This window comes from Amia ocellicauda, chromosome 15, assembly GCF_036373705.1.
Source record: "Amia ocellicauda isolate fAmiCal2 chromosome 15, fAmiCal2.hap1, whole genome shotgun sequence".
In the NCBI taxonomy this organism is placed as follows: Eukaryota; Metazoa; Chordata; class Actinopteri; order Amiiformes; family Amiidae; genus Amia; species Amia ocellicauda.
In genome coordinates this window covers 1,360,094-1,380,732 of record NC_089864.1, presented here as the reverse complement: position 1 = coordinate 1,380,732, position 20,639 = coordinate 1,360,094, and the positions used below count along the sequence as shown (strand labels likewise).

At 48.5% G+C, this 20,639-nt stretch overlaps 3 protein-coding genes across 4 annotated transcripts; all 3 read left to right on the top strand.

The window, feature by feature from the left end:
- Positions 1–1,354: 1,354 nt before the first annotated feature.
- Positions 1,355–4,164, top strand: LOC136772064 (E3 ubiquitin-protein ligase TRIM7). Its single transcript, XM_066724757.1, has 3 exons — positions 1,355–1,960; positions 3,415–3,510; positions 3,790–4,164. Exons 1-3 carry the CDS (start codon positions 1,355–1,357, stop codon positions 4,102–4,104), a joined length of 1,017 nt encoding a protein of 338 aa, XP_066580854.1. The 3' UTR covers positions 4,105–4,164.
- Positions 4,165–4,207: 43 nt separating this feature from the next.
- LOC136771634 (zinc-binding protein A33) lies at positions 4,208–8,813 on the top strand. 2 transcript variants are annotated; one of them, XM_066724055.1, is made up of 4 exons: positions 4,208–4,410; positions 4,597–4,619; positions 5,011–5,129; positions 7,763–8,813. In XM_066724055.1, the coding sequence occupies exons 2-4, from the start codon at positions 4,609–4,611 to the stop codon at positions 8,371–8,373; spliced, it is 741 nt and encodes a 246-aa protein (XP_066580152.1). In that variant the 5' UTR covers positions 4,208–4,410; positions 4,597–4,608; the 3' UTR covers positions 8,374–8,813. The 2 variants fall into 2 exon arrangements, with proteins under 2 accessions (XP_066580152.1, XP_066580154.1); XM_066724057.1 differs by having other exon boundaries at positions 4,208–4,619.
- Positions 8,814–9,379: 566 nt separating this feature from the next.
- On the top strand, positions 9,380–18,094 carry rnf5 (ring finger protein 5). The gene is made up of 6 exons (XM_066724060.1): positions 9,380–9,677; positions 11,624–11,642; positions 11,869–11,981; positions 12,171–12,225; positions 12,350–12,461; positions 15,141–18,094. The coding sequence occupies exons 1-6, from the start codon at positions 9,460–9,462 to the stop codon at positions 15,257–15,259; spliced, it is 636 nt and encodes a 211-aa protein (XP_066580157.1). The 5' UTR covers positions 9,380–9,459; the 3' UTR covers positions 15,260–18,094.
- Positions 18,095–20,639: the final 2,545 nt, after the last annotated feature.

Genomic DNA, 20,639 nt, shown 5'->3' with positions numbered 1-20,639 from the left:
CAGGGTTTGATTGGGTGTTTGTCCCACCTGGTGTAGTGCTGTTGACTGAGTGGACCCCATACCTCACTACCGCACAGCGCAGTGGGCTGGATCACACGGTCAATTCAGGTGAGCCATAGCTTGACAGGAATATTAATTTTATTCTCTCTCTCTCTGTACCCTCATCTCTTCCTCCCTTTACGCACTGGTGCGAGATAAACTTAATGTGTTTCTCTTTCTGCACTTCTGCACCGTCTCTCTCTCGCGTTCTCTCTCTCAGTGAGTGCAGTACAGGATGGTACAGTAGGGTTGAAGGGGAGGTGATGATGAGTGGGGGGGTAGAGAGAAAGGAGGAAGTCACTATTAAACACTTTCAACAACTGGCGCTCATTCAAAACCACAGAGAGGGAGAGAGAGAGAGAGAAAATAAGAGAGTAAAGCGATAGACTGAAGAGACGGAGGGGAAGAGACAGGCCTGGGTTGGTCAAGACTTTGAAAACTGAACCTTATCAAGTTCAATATCAGGCTGATAGAGAGAGAGAGAAAAGGGAGGGAGGGAGTGCGGAGAGAAGAATACAGAGAGAAGAAGAGAGAGGACTCCGATTGAGACTCAGCTCTGATTTCCTCTCCAGCTGAAGGTAAGTCACTTTTACTATCACCTGCACACCTGTGAGCACGTCCACATCTACAGCCCATAGGGACCCTGTGCCATTGTATTACTGCAGCACCAAGTGTGCTTATTTCTGAGGGATTCATTCTGTTTCCTCCCCCCGTCTCTCTTTTCTGTCCTAGTGTCTCTGATTACAGCCATGGACATAATAAGATAACTGAGATTACAGAACAAACAGCAGAAGAAAAGGTTAATTCAGCTCATATGGTCTGACTATGTGTATGTCAATGACTGCATTTCTAACTGTGGTCCTATGTGTGGTTTGTTTGTGTCTCTGTCTGAGTGTGTCCATCACTTTCTCTCTCTCTCTCATATACTACACTTTCTCTCTCAGTGTGTGTGTGTGGTATGTGTCTCTCAGTGAGTGTGTGGTGTCTCTCTCTCTCAGTGTCTCTGTCTGTGTGTGTGTGTGTGGTATGTCTCTCTCAGCGTGTGTCCCTCAGTGTTCGTGTGGTATGTCTCTCTCAGTATTGGTGTGTGTGTGTGTGTGTGTGTGTGTGTGGTATGTCTCAGTATGTGTGTGTGTGTGTGTGTGTGTTGTACATATGTTGTATCTTTCCCTCTCTAGGTGGGAGTGTGTGTCTCTATTGTAATCTCTCCACACCATTTCCCCTTGACTGACAGGTCACAGCCTTCTCTCTCAACTTCATCCCCTCTCTTTACCCCTCTAATACCCTGCCCCGGCCCGCTTCCCACCCCTGTCCAATGACATCGCTGGAGGAGGCAGGGCTGGCCCAGAGCCTGGCCAATGAGGTGACCTGTCCCTTGTGCTCCTCCCTGTTCCGCGATCCAGTCAGACTGGACTGTGAGCACAACTACTGTCGCCAGTGCATCCTGGACTACTGGAGAGAGGGAGGAGGAGAGAGGGAGCGAGGGATGGAAGGGCTAAGAGGGGGCAAGGGGAGAGCGGAGGGGGGGTTCACCTGCCCCCTGTGTCGGGAAATCTTCCCCCAGTTCACTCTGAAGGCCAACAAACTGCTGGCCAAGATAGTGGAGCGCATGAGCGGGCTGGGGCTGCAGTACCGCAAGCCAACAGCAGAGGGGGGCACCGACACCAGCTCCAACTCCCGCTCTCTCTTGCGCTCCAGCTCGCTCTCTGAGCCCGAAGGGGAGAGGGAGGGAGGAGGAGGAGGAGAAGGAAGGAGAGATGGAGGAGGAGGAGGAGGAGGAGGGGAGTGCTCTCTCCATCGTGAGCCGCTGAAGGTCTACTGTGTGGAGGAGGGCGTTGCGATCTGTGTGGTCTGCGCTGTGTCCCGGGAGCACAAGACTCACAGCCTGGCACCCATAGAGGAGATACTGACACACTGGGAGGTGAGAGGGAGATGGAAAGAGGGAAGGAGTGGGGGTGAGGAAGGGAGAGAGGAGAAGAAGGGAGGGATGTTGGCATGGAAACAGAGATAGAGGGGTAGACTATGTCCCATAACCTTCTATACTCACATAGGGGGAGGGAATAGGGATGGAGAGAAGGATAGAGTGGAATAGAGGGCAAGGAAGTCCCCACATATAACACAGACCCTAATACAGACCCCACAGACACTCCTGACACACAGACCCTAATACAGACCCCACAGACACTCCTGACACAGAGACACACAGACCCTAATACAGACCCCATAGACACTCCTGACACACAGACCCTAATACAGACCCCACAGACACTCCTGACACAGAGACACACAGACCCTAATACAGACCCCACAGACACTCCTGACACACAGACCCTAATACAGACCCCACAGACACTCCTGACACAGAGACACACAGACCCTAATACAGACCCCACAGACACTCCTGACACACAGACCCTAATACAGACCCCACAGACACTCCTGACACACAGACCCTAATACAGACCCCACAGACACTCCTGACACACAGACCCTAATACAGACCCCACAGACACTCCTGACACAGAGACACACAGACCCTAATACAGACCCCACAGACACTCCTGACACACAGACCCTAATACAGACCCCACAGACACTCCTGACACAGAGACACACAGACCCTAATACAGACCCCACAGACACTCCTCACACAGAGACACAGACCCTAATACAGACCCCACAGACACTCCTGACACAGAGACACACAGACCCTAATACAGACCCCACAGACACTCCTGACACACAGACCCTAATACAGACCCCACAGACACTCCTGACACACAGACCCTAATACAGACCCCACAGACACTCCTGACACAGAGACACACAGACCCTAATACAGACCCCACAGACACTCCTGACACAGAGACCCTAATACAGACCCCACAGACACTCCTGACACAGAGACACACAGACCCTAATACAGACCCCACAGACACTCCTGACACAGAGACACACAGACCCTAATACAGACCCCACAGACACTCCTGACACAGAGACCCTAATACAGACCCCACAGACACTCCTGACACAGAGACACACACACCCTAATACAGACCCCACAGACACTCCTGACACACAGACACACAGACCCTAATACAGACCCCACAGACACTCCTGACACAGAGACCCTAATACAAACCTCACAGACACTCCTGACACACAGACCCTAATACAGACCCCACAGACACTCCTGACACACAGACACAGAGACCCTAATACAGACCCCACAGACACTCCTGACACAGAGACACACAGACCCTAATACAGACCCCACAGACACTCCTGACACACAGACCCTAATACAAACCCCACAGACACTCCTGACACACAGACACACAGACCCTGGCTGACCCTAACACTGACTGTGTTCAGGAGAGTTTTGAAGGGGCCATCCGTGGGTTTGAGCAGCAGAAAGAGATACTGGAGACACTGCGCAGAGAGAAGGAGAAACAGATCACTGAGCTGAAGGTAAGAAGACCAGATCACAGTATCTCTCTCTCTCTTATTTATCTACAGATAAATACATACCTCTTTATCCTTTTTATCTGTCTATCCTGTATCTTTCTGACCCTGTCTCTGTCACTCTCCTCCAACTCCCTCTTCCCTCTCTTTCACAGTAATGTCTGATCAGTCAGTCAGTATTAATGTACCAGTCTCACTCTCTCTCTCACACTTTCTCCACTTCTCTCATCTCTCACTCTTTCCCTCCCTCTCTCCTCTTCTTCTCACTCTCTCTCTCTGGGTCAGGATCAAGCGGCGTCTCTGAGGGCTGGGTTGGTCAGTGATATTGACCGGCTCCTGCAGTTCCTGGAGGGGGAGAAGGGGGCGCTGTGCACCCGGCTGGACACTGACCTCGCCCGCCTTCTGGCCCAGAGGGAGGGGACTCTTCTTGCTGCCTCACAGGAAGTGACCCGCCTACAGCAAGAAGTGACCTCCCTGCGGGGCCAGCTGGGACAGGAAGTGCGCAACGCTCCCGTCCTCATCAAGGCAAGAAACATACGTTTACAATCCAGAGGAGCCCATTCACCCCATCGTGCTCGTTTGGTGTCCATTAATAACTAAGTGATCAAGGATCCTATCCAGTCTGTTCTTGAATGATCCCACATTGTCTCTTCAGCCACATCGCTGGGAGTTTGTTCAGATTGTGACGCCTCTCTGTGTGAAGAAGTGTCTCCTGTTTTCTGTCTTGAACGCCTTGAAGCCCAATTTCCATTTGTGTCCCCGGGTGCGAGTGTCCCTGCTGATCTGGAAAAGCTCCTCTGGTTTGATGTGGTCGATGCCTTTCATGATTTTGAAGACTTGGATCAAGTCCCCACGTAGTCTCCTCTGTTCCAGGGTGAAGAGGTTCAGTTCCCTCAGTCTCTTGGAGTATGACATGATTTCCTCATCCTGTTTTTGTCTCTCTGGTTAATGCATTTCTTAATTGGTGGTGATATCTGATTTGAATTGGATGTTTTTTGTTTAATTTTTATACAAATGCAGAGAAAGAGCTAGGTCACTGTAATAATAATAACAATATTAATAATAGTGTTCTCTGTGTGTTTGTATTCACAGGCTCTTCAGGATATGACACAGAGGTGAGACAATACTGAACTGCTGTACTGGAGATAGAGGAGGGGAGAGCAAGACAGTGAGCTGGGGAGAAGCAGTGAGAGAGATGGCAAAGGAGTGAGCGAAAGAGTGGAGAGATGTCAAGAGATGGATAGAGGAAGAGTGAGGGATGAGCAGGGAGGGATGGAGGGAGAGAGAAATGGGGAAAGATCGAGCTGTGGAAGGAGGGAGAGGGAAAGAAATAGGGTGGCAAGACATAAATAATAATTATAATAAAATAAATAAAAACAGAGGGAAAAAGAGAGAGAAATGGGGAGCAATTGAGAGAGTAAAAGAGAGCAGAGTACATCCCCCATTGGTCTCCTTTACCCAGAGCGCTGGGTGACCGTCATGTCATTGTGCTCGTGCATACGGCAGGTTGAAGGTGGGGCTGGGGGCGCGCGGGGATGACATCACAGAGCACCTGGACCTGGGGCTGTACGGGGGCCCCACCCAGCTGAGAGTGTGGAAGAGGATGAGAGGAGTCATTCAGCCTGGTGAGAGAGAGAGAGAGTTACCTGTGTCAACACTGACTGAGTGATTGTACTGCATTATACCATGTGACTGTAGTGCACTGTGTCTGTACTGCACTGTGTGTGTCTGTACTGTGTGTGTGTCTGTACTGTGTGTGTCTGTACTGTGTGTGTGTGTGTGTGTCTGTACTGTACTGTGTGTGTCTGTACTGTGTGTGTCTGTACTGTGTGTCTGTACTGCACTGTGTGTGTCTGTACTGTGTGTGTGTGTGTGTGTGTCTGTACTGTGTGTGTGTCTGTACTGTGCTGTGTGTGTGTCTGTACTGTACTGTGTGTGTCTGTACTGTACTGTGTGTGTCTGTACTGTGTGTGTGTGTGTCTGTACTGTACTGTGTGTGTCTGTACTGTGTGTGCGTGTGTCTGTACTGTACTGTGTGTGTCTGTACTGTGTGTGTGTCTGTACTGTGTGTGTGTGTGTGTGTACTGTGTGTGTGTCTGTACTGTGTGTGTGTCTGTACTGTGTGTGTGTGTCTGTACTGTACTGTGTGTGTGTCTGTACTGTGCTGTGTGTGTGTGTCTGTACTGTGTGTGTGTGTGTGTCTGTACTGTGTGTGTGTGTCTGTACTGTGTGTGTGTGTGTCTGTACTGTACTGTGTGTGTCTGTACTGTGTGTGTGTGTCTGTACTGTACTGTGTGTGTGTCTGTACTGTGTGTGTGTGTGTACTGTGTGTGTGTCTGTACTGTGTGTGTGTCTGTACTGTGTGTGTGTGTGTCTGTACTGTACTGTGTGTGTCTGTACTGTGCTGTGTGTGTGTGTGTGTCTGTACTGTGTGTGTGTGTCTGTACTGTGTGTGTGTGTGTGTCTGTACTGTACTGTGTGTGTCTGTACTGTGTGTGTGTGTCTGTACTGTGTGTGTGTGTGTCTGTACTGTACTGTGTGTGTCTGTACTGTGTGTGTGTGTCTGTACTGTACTGTGTGTGTGTCTGTGCTGTGTGTGTGTCTGTACTGTACTGTGTGTGTGTCTGTACTGTGTGTGTGTCTGTACTGTGTGTGTGTGTGTGTCTGTACTGTACTGTGTGTGTCTGTACTGTGTGTGTGTGTCTGTACTGTGTGTGTGTGTCTGTACTGTGTGTGTGTGTGTGTCTGTACTGTACTGTGTGTGTCTGTACTGTGTGTGTGTGTCTGTACTGTGTGTGTGTGTGTGTCTGTACTGTACTGTGCTGTGTGTGTCTGTACTGTGTGTGTGTCTGTACTGTGCTGTGTGTGTGTCTGTACTGTACTGTGTGTGTGTCTGTACTGTACTGTGTGTGTGTGTGTGTGTGTGTGTGTGTGTCTGTACTGTGTGTGTGTCTGTACTGCACTGTGTGTGTGTCTGTACTGTGTGTGTGTCTCTTTTGTACTGTATTGTGGTGTATTATTATACTGTACCCAGCCCCCTCCCTCGCTCTCGAACCTGCTTCCTGTTGTTGCTCTGACTCAGCGTTCCAGTGTCTGACAAGCCAGGGGGTGGGTGGGGGGGGCAGTGCAGGTGTGCGTCTCTCTGACACAAACAGGAAACTGCAACCTGAGAACAACACACAAACACACAGCGCGGCACTGAGCTAGATTACTATCATAATCATAATCACATTTACTATACGTTTTATACTGCATAATTAAAAAATATATAGGTCAGTGCAATTCTCTGTGTTGGAATCTGCAGTGCAGTACAGTGCAGTGTAATATAATGCAGTAGAGTGCAGTACAGTGCAGTGTAATATAATGCAGTAGAGTGCAGTACAGTGCAGTGTAATATAATGCAGTAGAGTGCAGTACAGTGCAGTGTAATATAATGCAGTAGAGTGCAGACAGTGTAATATGATGCAATGCAGTGAAGTACAGTGTAATATGATGCAATGCAGTGAAGTACAGTGTAGTGTCATACATTCCAGTGCAATGCAAGGCAGTACAAAATACTACAGTGCACGGCAATAAAATATAATACAGTACAGTGCAGTGTAGAATACTACTGTGTAGTGCATCACAATTCAGTACAATACAATACAGTACAACACAACAGTGCAGTGTACAATATAATACACTACAGTACAACACAACTACACATTGAAATAGACAGTTGACTGGACTGTAACACTCTGATCTGTGCCTGATTGGGATGAAATCTGCAGTACAGTACAGTACAATGTGTGTGTTTGCGTGTGTGTTGTTTCTGCATGGTTTCCAGTGTGTGTTACAGTTGCTGCACCCCTGACCACACTACATCTCAGAATAGCAGCACATCTCTCGCTCTATCTCTCTCTCTCGCTCTGTTTTCCGTGTGGGTGTGCAAAGGGTTAACAGCACTGCGGTCACACACAGTAAACACACCTGCACTCGTTTAACACCGCTCTGTCTCCCTTCCTTCCTCCCACTCTCTCTCTCAGTGCAGAGTTACTGTGCCATAGTGTCCAGCCTGTCAATTACAGTTCCTTTATTACTCTCTCCTTTTTCTGATAATGATTGTAACAGTAATGATAAAAATAATATAGTGAGAGAGAGAGACAGTGCACTCCTACTCTGTACAGGCAGAACAGGGGAACTGCAGCTCCCTGTAATATTATTACTATTATTCTTACCCCAACACACTAACCTGTCATTGTTAACCCCCTGTATGCAGCTCCCTGCCCTCTGACCTTTGACCCTGCCACAGCCAACCAATTCCTGTCCCTCTCTGATGACCTCACAGCCGTGCGCTACAGCCACGCCCCCCGGGAGGAGGAGCAGCAAGGCAAGCGCAGGAAGGGGCGGGGCTTCGGAGAGGAGGACACAGGAGAGGAAGAGGAAGAGGAGGATGCTGACTGGCAGGAGGAAGGGGCGGGCTCGGAGGGGGAACTCACCAATGGGGATGCCCGCTTTGAGTTCAGCCCCTGCCTGCTGGCCCTCCAGAGCTTCACCTCCGGGCGACACTACTGGGAGGTGGACGTGGGGGACCAGGCCGACTGGGACGTGGGGGTCGCTGCGGACACTGCGGAGCGAGCCGGCTGGGTGGTGCTGACCCCCGAGTCCGGGTTCTGGACTGTGGGGAACCGGGCCTGCCGGCGGGTTGGGATGTACCTGGACATGGAGGCGGGGCAGCTGACCTTCTACAGCGCGGACGACATGGTGCCCCTGCACTCCTACCTGGGCCAGAGCTTCTCCCAGCGCACCCTGCTGCCCTTCTTCTACCCCAGCGCACACTCCTGCGCCCTGCCCCTCACCCTGCTCCACACTGCCCCCTGCTGGACATAGACCCACCTCCCTCTGCTCCACACTGCCCCCTGCTGGACATAGACCCACCTCCCTCTGCCCCACACTGCCCCCTGCTGGACACAGACCCACCTCCCTCTGCTCCACACTGCCCCCTGGTGGACATAGACCCACCTCCCTCTGCTCCACACTGCCCCCTGCTGGACATAGACCCACCTCCCTCTGCCCCACACTGCCCCCTGCTGGACATAGACCCACCTCCCTCTGCCCCACACTGCTCCCTGTTGGACATAGACCCACCTCCCTCTGCCCCACACTGCTCCCTGCTGGACATAGACAAAACTCTCTCTGCCCCACACTGCCCCCTGCTGGCCACCTTTTAAACTAAACTAAACTTAAAGCATTTTTTATAGGCAAACAAAGTATTTGAATCCTATCTTCCTACATACATACATGCATAAAATAACAAATGTAGTGAAATAAAGTGAAAAATGAATTGAAGACAGATTGGCGAGTCTGTAGTGCTTGGAATGATGACTTGGAAATAAAGCTTTATTAGTTCAACTTTTCTTTTATGCAACAAAAGTGGGGACGGGGGGCACACAGTAGAAAAAAAAGTGAATGGACGTACAGTAAAGTACAGCACTGTAGATGCCTACGATGTCTGTCTTGTCATAGAAATACATAAAAAGAAATCTGTGTTATTTGTTTCCTTCAGGACAGTGAAAAGTGGCGGATCTGTAGAAGCAAGGCATGACGGGAGATGTAGTCTTTCTGTTCTTTCCACTACATAAATATATGGCGCTAGAAAGCTGAGACGAGTGACAGGATCTCCAGCCAATCACAGTGCTTCTTGCTCGAGAACACTCCCTCCCTCCGCCCATTCCGAACCGCAGAGTGACGGGAGTATCAGCCAATCGCTGACCTGTCCGCCTCTGACGTTAGTTGTTGCTATTATAGTTTAAACATATCGACCAATTAGAATCAGGCTTGGCAGGACCTCAGACGCGAGCAGCAGGAAGTAGGAAGTATTACGGAAGAACACGGGCCTACCAACAACAGAGAGAGAGGGAGGGAGAGGGAGAGAAAGTGAACGGGAGCGCTGGTCGTTTTGGTTAGTAAACAAACATGGCGGCGGACGCCCGAGCATCGGCAGACAGCGGGCAGGCCGACAGAGGGCCTCTCCCGGGGCGGGACAGCGACAGGGGCGGGGACCCCGGGGGCAGCGGCGGACTGGGCCGGGAGCCGGAGCGGGACAAGGAGCGGGACCGGGCCACCTTCGAGTGCAACATCTGCCTGGACACGGCCCGGGACGCCGTGATCTCGCTGTGCGGACACCTCTTCTGGTACGGCGGCCTGTGCGCTGTCAGTAGCGACGAGTAGGGACTGAGTATGCGTTGCTCCGCTGTAGCAGTACTGTGTCAGAGGCAGTAGTAGTGGCGGAGTAGAGGCAGCAGGTGCTGTAGCCGGACAGTGTCACGATTACAGTAACTATACGTAGTAGTCATATTGAAAGTAGCAGCGGCCGTCTGGGCTGCTAGCGAATGCACTGAGCAAGGATTATAGTTGTAGTGTTAGTAGCGCCAGTAGTGAAGGTGTAGTTAGTGACAGTAGCTCTACTCCTCTGTTACACACAGACCAGGGACAGCAGTGTTAACGGCAGTGTTGTTCAGAGGCAGCAGCAGCTGTATCATGGGAACTAGGAGTGGTGCTATTGACAATTACTGTAGTGGCGCTAGTAACAGTATTTACAGTAGCAATAACTACTGCATAAGACTGCATTAGTAGTAACTGTTGCAGATAGCTGTAGTAGAGACAGTAGTAGTAGTCATAGTAGACAGTCTTGGCAGTAGTAGCAGCATTGTCATTGGTCGCACTGAGGGTGGTGTAATTGTCAGGAGTGTGGGGGGCTAATTGATCCCATTAGAGCTGACGGGGGGCGGTTGTGGCCCCACTGCTCTGACCTGCTAATTAGATTATTCCTGCTGCTGAGAGAGGCCACACACTGACAGCACTGCACTGTAATGAGCTTTAACACACACACACACACACCGTACCTTTAATACACTGTAACACTCACTCGCACACAGTACACTGTAATGAGCTTTAACACACACACACACACACCGTACCTTTAATACACTGTAACACTCACTCGCACACAGTACACTGTAATGAGCTTTAACACACACACACACACACCGTACCTTTAATACACTGTAACACTCACTCGCACACAGTACACTGTAATGAGCTTTAACACACACACACACACACACACACACACACACACCCCGTACCTTTAATACACTGTAACACTCACTCGCACACAGTACACTGTAATGAGCTTTAACACACACACACACACACACACACACACACACACCGTACCTTTAATACACTGTAACACTCACTCGCACACAGTACACTGTAATGAGCTTTAACACACACACACACACACACACACACACACACACACCGTACCTTTAATACACTGTAACACTCACTCGCACACAGTACACTGTAATGAGCTTTAACACACACACACACACACACACACACACCCCGTACCTTTAATACACTGTAACGCTCACTCGCACACAGTACACTGTAATGAGCTTTAACACACACACACACACACACACACACACCGTACCTTTAATACACTGTAACACTCACTCGCACACAGTACACTGTAATGAGCTTTAACACACACACACACACACACACACACACCCCGTACCTTTAATACACTGTAACGCTCACTCGCACACAGTACACTGTAATGAGCTTTAACACACACACACACACACACACACACACCCCGTACCTTTAATACACTGTAACGCTCACTCGCACACAGTACACTGTAATGAGCTTTAACACACACACACACACACACACACACACACACACACACACCGTACCTTTAATACACTGTAACACTCACTCGCACACAGTACACTGTAATGAGCTTTAACACACACACACACACACACACACACACACCGTACCTTTAATACACTGTAACACTCACTCGCACACAGTACACTGTAATGAGCTTTAACAAACACACAGCTTATAATACTCTGACTCACTCACACATAATGCATATCAATTTGGTACCCACAGTATGAATACAGGAGAGTATAACACAAACACACACTGTTGTTAAGATGGCACAGTACTTGCACACACACCGCACATGCCCAGTACAGTTCGCAGAGATGTGGCACGGGCCACGCAATGCCGATATGAATATTAATTCATCTTTTCATTTTCTTTTAAACAGCTGGCCGTGTCTTCACCAAGTAAGTGGGAGATTGTTACCTCTATTACCACTGTCAATAATAATTCTAATTATAGAGGTGTCTTACTGGGATGCCTGTCATTAGCAGACTGACACAATCAACAGCATCTCTGTGCTTCTCGTACCTTAACCAGCAAATGCCTCTCAGCTCAGTTGGCTCTGCTTTATTGCCATGATCACGGTGCATTGGCATCGTCTCTCTCTCTCCCCCCGTGTGCGTGTGCCAGTGGCTGGAGACCCGGCCCAGCAGGCAGCAGTGTCCCGTGTGTAAGGCTGGCATCAGCAGAGAGAAGGTCATCCCTCTGTATGGCAGGGGCAGCTCCAGCCAGGAGGACCCCAGGTACACTGTGCGAGTGGGTCTGTCTCTCGTGTGTGTCTCTCTGTGTGCGTGGGAGTGCGTCTCTGTGTGTGTGTGGGTGGGAGTGCTTCTCTCTGTGTGTGTGGGTGTGTGTGTGTGTGTGTGTTTCTGTGTCTGCGTCTGCCTCTGTGTGTTCTGTCTTCTGTACTGACTGTCTGAGTCTTATTGTAGGTTGAAAACTCCTCCACGGCCTCAGGGACAGAGAACAGAGCCAGAGAGCAGAGGGGTGAGTGTGTGTACAGTGTGTGTCTGTACTCTACTGTACTCTACTGTACTGTACTGTACTCTGTGTATCTCTGTGTCCTTTGTGTTGAGTTACTTAGTGTTCAGTCCATCTCTCTGTCTCTCAGCCGTTTCCTGGGTTTGGTGACGCTGGCTTCCACATGTCTTTTGGTATTGGGGCGTTCCCCTTCGGCTTCTTCACCACCGTCTTCAACACCAACGACACGTTCGGCAGGGCAGGTACTTACCCCCTGACACACTCACACTGTCACTGACACACTGTCATACACACACACTGTCACTGACACACTGTCATACACACTCACTGTCACTGACACACACACTGTCACTGACACACTGTCATACACACACACTGTCACTGACACACTGTCATACACACTCACTGTCACTGACACACACACTGTCACTGACACACTGTCATACACACACACTGTCACTGACACACTGTCATACACACTCACTGTCACTGACACACACACTGTCACTGACACACTGTCATACACACACACTGTCACTGACACACTGTCATACACACTCACTGTCACTGACACACACACTGTCACTGACACACTGTCATACACACTCACTGTCACTGACACACTGTCATACACACTCACTGACACACTGTCATACACACACACTGTCACTGACACACTGTCATACACACACACTGTCACTGACACACTGTCATACACACTCACTGACACACTGTCATACACACTCACTGACACACTGTCATACACTCACTGTCACTGACACTCATACACACACTGTCATACACACTCACTGTCACTGACACACTGTCATACACACACACTGTCACTGACACACTGTCACTGACACACTGTCATACACACTCACTGACACACTGTCATACACACACACTGTCACTGACACACTGTCATACACATTCACTGACACACTGTCATACACATTCACTGACACACTGTCATACACACTCACTGTCACTGACACACTGTCATACACACTCACTGACACACTCATACACACACTGTCACTGACACACTGTCATACACACTCACTGTCACTGACACACTGTCATACACACTCACTGTCACTGACACACTGTCATACACACTCACTGTCACTGACACAGTCATACACACTCACTGACGCACTGTCATACACACTCACTGACACACTCATACACACATTGTCACTGACACACTGTCATACACACTCACTGTCGCTGACACACTGTCATACACACTCACTGTCACTGACACACTGTCACTGACACACTGTCACTGACACACTGTCATACACACTCACTGTCACTGACACACTGTCATACACACTCACTGTCACTGACACACTGTCATACACACACACTGTCACTGACACACTGTCACACACACTCACACTGTCACTGACACACTGTCATACACTCACTGTAACTGACACACTGTCATACACACACACTGTCACTGACACACTGTCATACACACACACTGTCACTGACACACTGTCACTGACACACTGTCATACACTCACACTGTCACTGACACACTGTCATACACTCACTGTCACTGACACACTGTCATACACTCACTGTCACTGACACACTGTCATACACACTCACTGTCACTGACACACTGTCAGACACACTCACTGTCACTGACACACAGACTCACACTGTCACTGACACACTGTCATACACACTCACTGTCACTGACACACTGTCATACACACTCACTGTCACTGACACACTGTCATACACACTCACTGTCACTGACACACTGTCATACACACACTGTCACTGACACACTGTCATACACATTCACTGACACACTGTCATACACTCACTGTCACTGACACACTGTCATACACACTCACTGTCACTGACACACTGTCATACACACTCACTGACACACTGTCATACACACTCACTGTCACTGACACACTGTCATACACACTCACTGTCACTGACACACTGTCATACACACTCACTGACACACTCATACACACACTGTCACTGACACACTGTCATACACACACACTGTCACTGACACACTGTCATACACACACACTGTCACTGATACACTGTCACACACACTCACACTGTCACTGACACACTGTCATACACTCACTGTCACTGACACACTGTCATACACACTCACTGTCACTGACACACTGTCATACACACACACTGTCACTGACACACTGTCACTGACACACTGTCATACACTCACTGTCACTGACACACTGTCATACACACACACTGTCACTGACACACTGTCACACACACTCACACTGTCACTGACACACTGTCATACACACTCACTGACACTGACACACTGTCATACACTCACTGTCACTGACACACTGTCATACACTCACTGTCACTGACACACACACACTCTCATACACACACACTGTCACTGACACACTGTCACACACACTCACACTGTCACTGACACACTGTCATACACTCACTGTCACTGACACACTGTCATACACACTCACTGTCACTGACACACTGTCATACACACTCACTGTCACTGACACACTGTCATACACTCACTGTCACTGACACACTCACTGTCACTGACACACTGTCATACACTCACTGTCACTGACACACTGTCATACACACTCACTGTCACTGACACACACACTCACACTGTCACTGACACACTGTCATACACACTCACTGTCATACACACTCACTGACACACTGTCATACACTCACTGTCACTGACACACACACACTCTCATACACACTCACTGTCACTGACACACACACTGTCACTAACACTCACACACTCACATACATACACTGACACACAGACAGAGACGCACACGCACATACACACACACAGACACAGAGACACGCACAGTGGCCGCGGGTCGTTGATTTTGGGTGTTTTCCTGCAGATCCCCACAATCCTGCGGGTCACCAGGGCAACGGCAACCCCGCCAACGGCAACAGCTGGCAGGACTCCCTTTTCCTCTTCATCGCCATCTTCTTCTTCTTCTGGCTGCTGAGTGTCTGAGGGGCCGGGGGCCGGGGAGTTGGGACAGAGAGCAGGGGGCTGGACACGGCGGGGACGGGGGACGGGGGTCCATAGGGACACTTCGACATGCTAGCATTGCTCTGAGAGAGGGAGAGAGGGAGGTACAGACACTGACATTCCCTGATGGACTGGTCCCTTTGCTCCACACCTCCCCCCGTGGCTACACACAGTACTGCATCAGTGTCTGTCTGTCTGGGGACCTGGGTCACCTTTTCTCCCTGTGTCCGTCTGTCTCTGTGATCAAGCTTTCTGTCTGTGAGCTCCCCCTCTCTGTGCCACTGAGTCCCTCACTGTTGTAATCACTGCTCTCTCTCCCTCTCTTTCCCTCTCTCTCTCTCTCTGTCTCTGTGTACAGTACACAGCCCCTGATGGGAGACTGTTGTTTATATACAGACACTGATGTGTCGATATCGTCCTGCTCACATGACTGGTAGGAGCAGCTTTACCGGTTAGTCTGCAGCAGCGCAGTGAGATACACACCTACTCACACCTACACACACACTCACACCCACACACACAGTCTGGGCTGTCTGACACACACACACACACACACACACACACACACACTCTCACACTCTCTCTGTTCTGTCTTGACACACACACCCCTACACACATACACACACAGTCTGGGCTGTTGGCCACACACCTACACACTCAAACTCACACCTACATTTACACACTCACACTTGCATACACATCCTTGCACAGTCTGGGCTGTCTGACACACACCCCTACACACACACACACAGGTCCCCAGAGACGCACATTAATACAGACACACGCAGGCGTTCCTCAGGGCCCTGCTGGTATAGCCTCAGACATCAGTATTGACACCCTGTGGTGACTCTTGCTCCGCTCCAGGCAGAGAGTGAGCTTATTCTGTATTATTATCATCATCATAATGGAGTAGGATCTCTTACTTCGTTGACTGACTGTGATACTGTTGTTCCCCCCATGTGGCCGATGAACAGAGTTGTCTGAGGTGCTGCGTTCACCGGACAGGCTGTCACTAATCCTCTGTGGGTGACTCTGTGTTGGGTGTGTCCAAGCCAAGCTTAATTAAGTCGTTATTAATATTATGATGATCATTATTGTGGCGGTGGGCTGCAGTTCCCCGTGGTGCCTGGGCGGAGTGAGGGGGCGCTGTCTCTGGCGCTGCGGTGCAATGCTGGTCACACAGCTGTTAGGGTTGTTAAGCGGGTCTTGTGTGTTCTGGACAGAGACCCTCGCCAGCTTTGCATCCAGCCCAGCTGCTCAGAGCCATCGTTGTCTTTGTGGTGAGGACTGTGGTTGTTGGGATGGTCAAACAGCCGGCCGTCGGCAGGAAGTCGAATGAAAAGAGCCCCAGGTATTGAATAACTGAACAGTATTAAATGCAGCCGCTCTTCCCCTAATCGCTGTGCTGTGAGAGTGGAGGGGTACCGCATGTATTGACTGGTGCTGTGCCGATCTGTATTGACTGCTGCCGTGCTGTGATGTGTTTGCAGAGCCAGAAGCAGCTCCGTGGAGCTCAGCTCTGGGGCCCGGCTCTGTGGCTGTGGTGCCGTGGGGCCCGGCTCTGGGGCTCAGATCTGTGAGACACGGGAAGCTGTGGCCGCTCAGATGCTAATCTTCCGTTTCTCTAACTATGATGACTACTTTTATGAAGTCTTACGGCAGTGTGGACAGGGACACACACCAGAACTCACTTCCTTAATTGGGCAGTTTTAATTGCTGAACTTCAACCAGTGTTAGTGCAGGGATGTAAAGAGAGGGACCTGTAACACCTGCAGGACTGACTAGCTGTGCCCTCCCAGCACGGCTCTGTAGTGTCTGGTGACCGGTTGGCTGTGCTCAAGCTTACTGCTTCTCTTCGTTAGTATGAATTATTCAGTTGTTTAAATCTGTGTGTCGGGGGGTATGTATGTATGTATGTATGAATGTTTGCATTGATTGTAAATTTAATTTTTCCATTAAATGGGCATTCCTGAACCAGACGCTGTGGTAGATACCCGAGGGGAGACGGACACAGTCGCTGTGAACTGACCACTCGCTCTCTGGCTCTCTGTGTGTGTTTTTTTACTCCTGCAGTCTCTCCCTTTCTCTCTGTCGCTCTGTCTGCCTCTACCAGTTCCAGTGAGGGTCAGGTCAGATGTGCTTTGCAGCCCAGTTCATCTACTGGTCCTGCAGGTCCCCTGTCTGCTGCCTGCTTTCCATGGCTGTCCCGTCTCACACCTGCCGAGATCGGCTGAATCAGTCTTCATCAGTCCAATTAAGGGCAAGTCTGGAGTGACAACGAGCCCTGCCTCTATTAAACCCAGACACACAGAGGCTCCTGTGCTGCGTGTAAACAGGGCCAGGCGGCCCAATCTACTCTCTCTGTCTGCTGTCCTGTTGTGTTTATTACCGAAGGATCTCCAAGATGTCTCTCATTCTCTCTCATGTGCTACAGGACAGGACAGAAGGAAATCTCTGACTAATAAACAACAGGATCAGATAGAGACAGACGACACACCCCTTTGTTCAGTAATATGCAAAGCTGGGAAGACAGACAGAGAGAGTGTTTCAGTAATGAACTCAGTACCACAGCGGAGAGAGCGAGAGAGCGCACAGTGCGGTGCGGGGCTGTGGGTGTGCACTGTGGGGGGCTGGCGGTTCAGTGATGCATCTCTGTGGGGGGCAGTGGGGACAGCCGGGGGTCCAGTCATTGTCTGGGCAAAAGGGTGTTTCCCTGCCAACATAAAACAATAACAATAAATACATGTTTAATATAACCTCTGCTGCGTGAATCTGGAGTATTTATTACTGAGAAATAAATTATGTACTACGCACACACATTCTGTAGTAAAGTCATTTAATGAAATTGTCCACTCAGTACTGATGCATCATGTGCATCAAAATACCAAACACAAATTGCAGTGCATAACTCAAAAAATGTATTTGAAAAAAACTCTCATCAAGTTGTCCAATTGTCACTGACCCCATCACAGAAACACAAATATAAATCACTCCCCCAATCCCACCAGCCCAGAGGGACATTCGGAGCCCCAGATCGTCAAGGCCATCACTGTGTTCATGGGATGGTTCCAATACTATGTGGGGACTTGATCCAAGTCTTCAAGATCATGAAAGGCATCGACCACATCAAACCAGAGGAGCTTTTCCAGATCAGCAGGGACACACGCACCCGGGGACACAAATGGAAATTGGGCTTCAAGGCATTCAAGACAGAAAACAGGAGACACTTCTTCACACAGAGAGGCGTCACAATCTGAACAAACTCCCCAGCGATGTGGTTTATATGAATTTGATAGTGTTTCCCGGTTCTCAATAAGTAATCAGTAATACAATTTTGTATTTTTCAATCGATTATATATATAAAGAAAAGGTGAAAAGTGGGTTACAAAAGTGATTAAATAAAAACAGTGTTTAAAATGAGAAACACGCTGGAGGCTCTCTGGACTCTGGGCGGGTTGGGGGCCGGGCTGTCGCTCCTCCGCCAGGCGGGTTCAGGACAAGACCCCTCCATGACTGCAGTCATGTGCTACCTCTACAGGGGCTGCCTTTTTGTCAGTAGACATAAGTGTCCTTAAACAGGAAAATGAAAATAAAGATGAAGTAAGCACCACTCATTGAAAAGCGCTTTACACTGCGTCTCTGTCAGCCGTGAAGCATTGTCATATGTTATCGAATTGATGTGTTTGTAATGGTCTTGTACTAAACTGCGGAAACAGGAAATAAGAAATAAGTAACCATTACTTATTTAATGAAAGCAGGGAAACAAATGAGGAATAAGGAACCATTTCTTATTTAATGAAAGTGAAACAGAAATGAGGAATAAGGAACCATTTCTCATTTAATGAAAGCAGGGAAACAAATGAGGAATAAGGAACCATTTCTTATTTAATGAAAGCAGTGAAACAGAAATGAGGAATAAGGAACCATTTCTTATTTAATGAAAGCAGTGAAACAGAAATGAGGAATAAGGAACCATTTCTTATTTAATGAAAGCAGGGAAACAGAAATGAGGAATAAGGAACCATTTCTTATTTAATGAAAGCAGGGAAACAAATGAGGAATAAGGAACCATTTCTTATTTAATGAAAGTGAAACAGAAATGAGGAATAAGGAACCATTTCTCATTTAATGAAAGCAGGGAAACAAATGAGGAATAAGGAACCATTTCTTATTTAATGAAAGCAGGGAAACAAATGAGGAATAAGGAACCATTACTTATTTTTTGGAAACTTTGGTTAAATAAAGATCCATTACTTATTTTGTTGAAAAGCTGAAAACAGGAATACAAAATTATTGTCCATTACTTATTTCTTGTAAAATGGGAAAATATAAAAATGTGTAACCATTACTTATTTTGCAGAAAAACTGAAAACAATAACAATAAATAAGTATAAATTGTTAGTTTATTGAGATACAGTGGAAAATAATAATAATATGTAATCATTAGTTATTTTGAGAAAAACAAGGAATAAGTAATCAACTTCACAGAGGTAATTCTAAGATACTCTGAATAGTAATAGAATAAAAACTGTGGGGAAATTTGGACAACAAAGGTCATTTAAAAGAACACAATTCTAGTTTTAAAAGACTAAATAATTAAAAAACTATAATTTAAAAGTGAGCATCATAGGTGCACGTAAATATCCAGTATTTGTAATATTCTCACTCAATAGTCGCTTTTCATAAATGCAAACAGGCACAGCTATCAGGCGTGAGCTGGCTTCTGCCCAGACAAGACAAAAGGCACTTTCTCACAGTCCAGGTGTCCTTGTACAGCACCCCCCACCACACACACACTCACACACACACACTCACCCTTGTGCAAGGCTGAGTCCCCTTTTGAAAAGACACCGCGCTTGTATTCCCCTTCAGGTAAGATCTGTCTGCAGGGCTGTCTGTACTGTGTAACTTCTGATGCTTCAATAAATGACCTTCAGCATTATTCTCTAGTCCAGTGGTGCCCTGGCACGGTCCCGGAGAGCCCCTGTCCATTACGATTTGTCCGTCACCCTAAATTGCTGATTTCAACAGACTGGGGCCACATGGAAGTTATTGATCACTTAGGGAAATAACTTGTTCATTTACTGGAACTCTGGTCACCGAGGGCAGAAAGGGAAGTTAATTCTCTTCACACAGATCTCTACATAGTCATTTTACAAATCACCTGCTTAACTGATCACATTGAAATTGATCCAGGTGTTAAGAACCTGGACTAGCAACATCAGTTTGATACTGAAAGTTTTAATTAGAATGTAAATAGAGACAGACATATAGAGATGCTTGGGGTTTTGTAATAAAAGTTCCAGAGACCGAATTATATTCAACACACTGTTCTTATCTGTTGCCTGTGAAGGACTGTGTT

What these genes read in the sequence shown, in the direction of transcription:
- LOC136772064 (XM_066724757.1), top strand. Translation starts at nt 1,355, where the DNA reads ATGACATCGCTGGAGGAGGCAGGGCTGGCCCAGAGCCTGGCCAATGAG. An exon ending in AGATACTGACACACTGGGAG is followed by an intron (nt 1,961 to 3,414) that starts GTGAGAGGGAGA and finishes GACTGTGTTCAG; the next exon opens with GAGAGTTTTGAAGGGGCCAT. An exon ending in AACAGATCACTGAGCTGAAG is followed by an intron (nt 3,511 to 3,789) that starts GTAAGAAGACCA and finishes TCTCTGGGTCAG; the next exon opens with GATCAAGCGGCGTCTCTGAG.
- LOC136771634 (XM_066724055.1), top strand. An exon ending in GAGAGGAGTCATTCAGCCTG is followed by an intron (nt 5,130 to 7,762) that starts GTGAGAGAGAGA and finishes CCCTGTATGCAG; the next exon opens with CTCCCTGCCCTCTGACCTTT.
- rnf5 (XM_066724060.1), top strand. Translation starts at nt 9,460, where the DNA reads ATGGCGGCGGACGCCCGAGCATCGGCAGACAGCGGGCAGGCCGACAGA. An exon ending in TCCAGCCAGGAGGACCCCAG is followed by an intron (nt 11,982 to 12,170) that starts GTACACTGTGCG and finishes GTCTTATTGTAG; the next exon opens with GTTGAAAACTCCTCCACGGC. An exon ending in CGACACGTTCGGCAGGGCAG is followed by an intron (nt 12,462 to 15,140) that starts GTACTTACCCCC and finishes GTTTTCCTGCAG; the next exon opens with ATCCCCACAATCCTGCGGGT.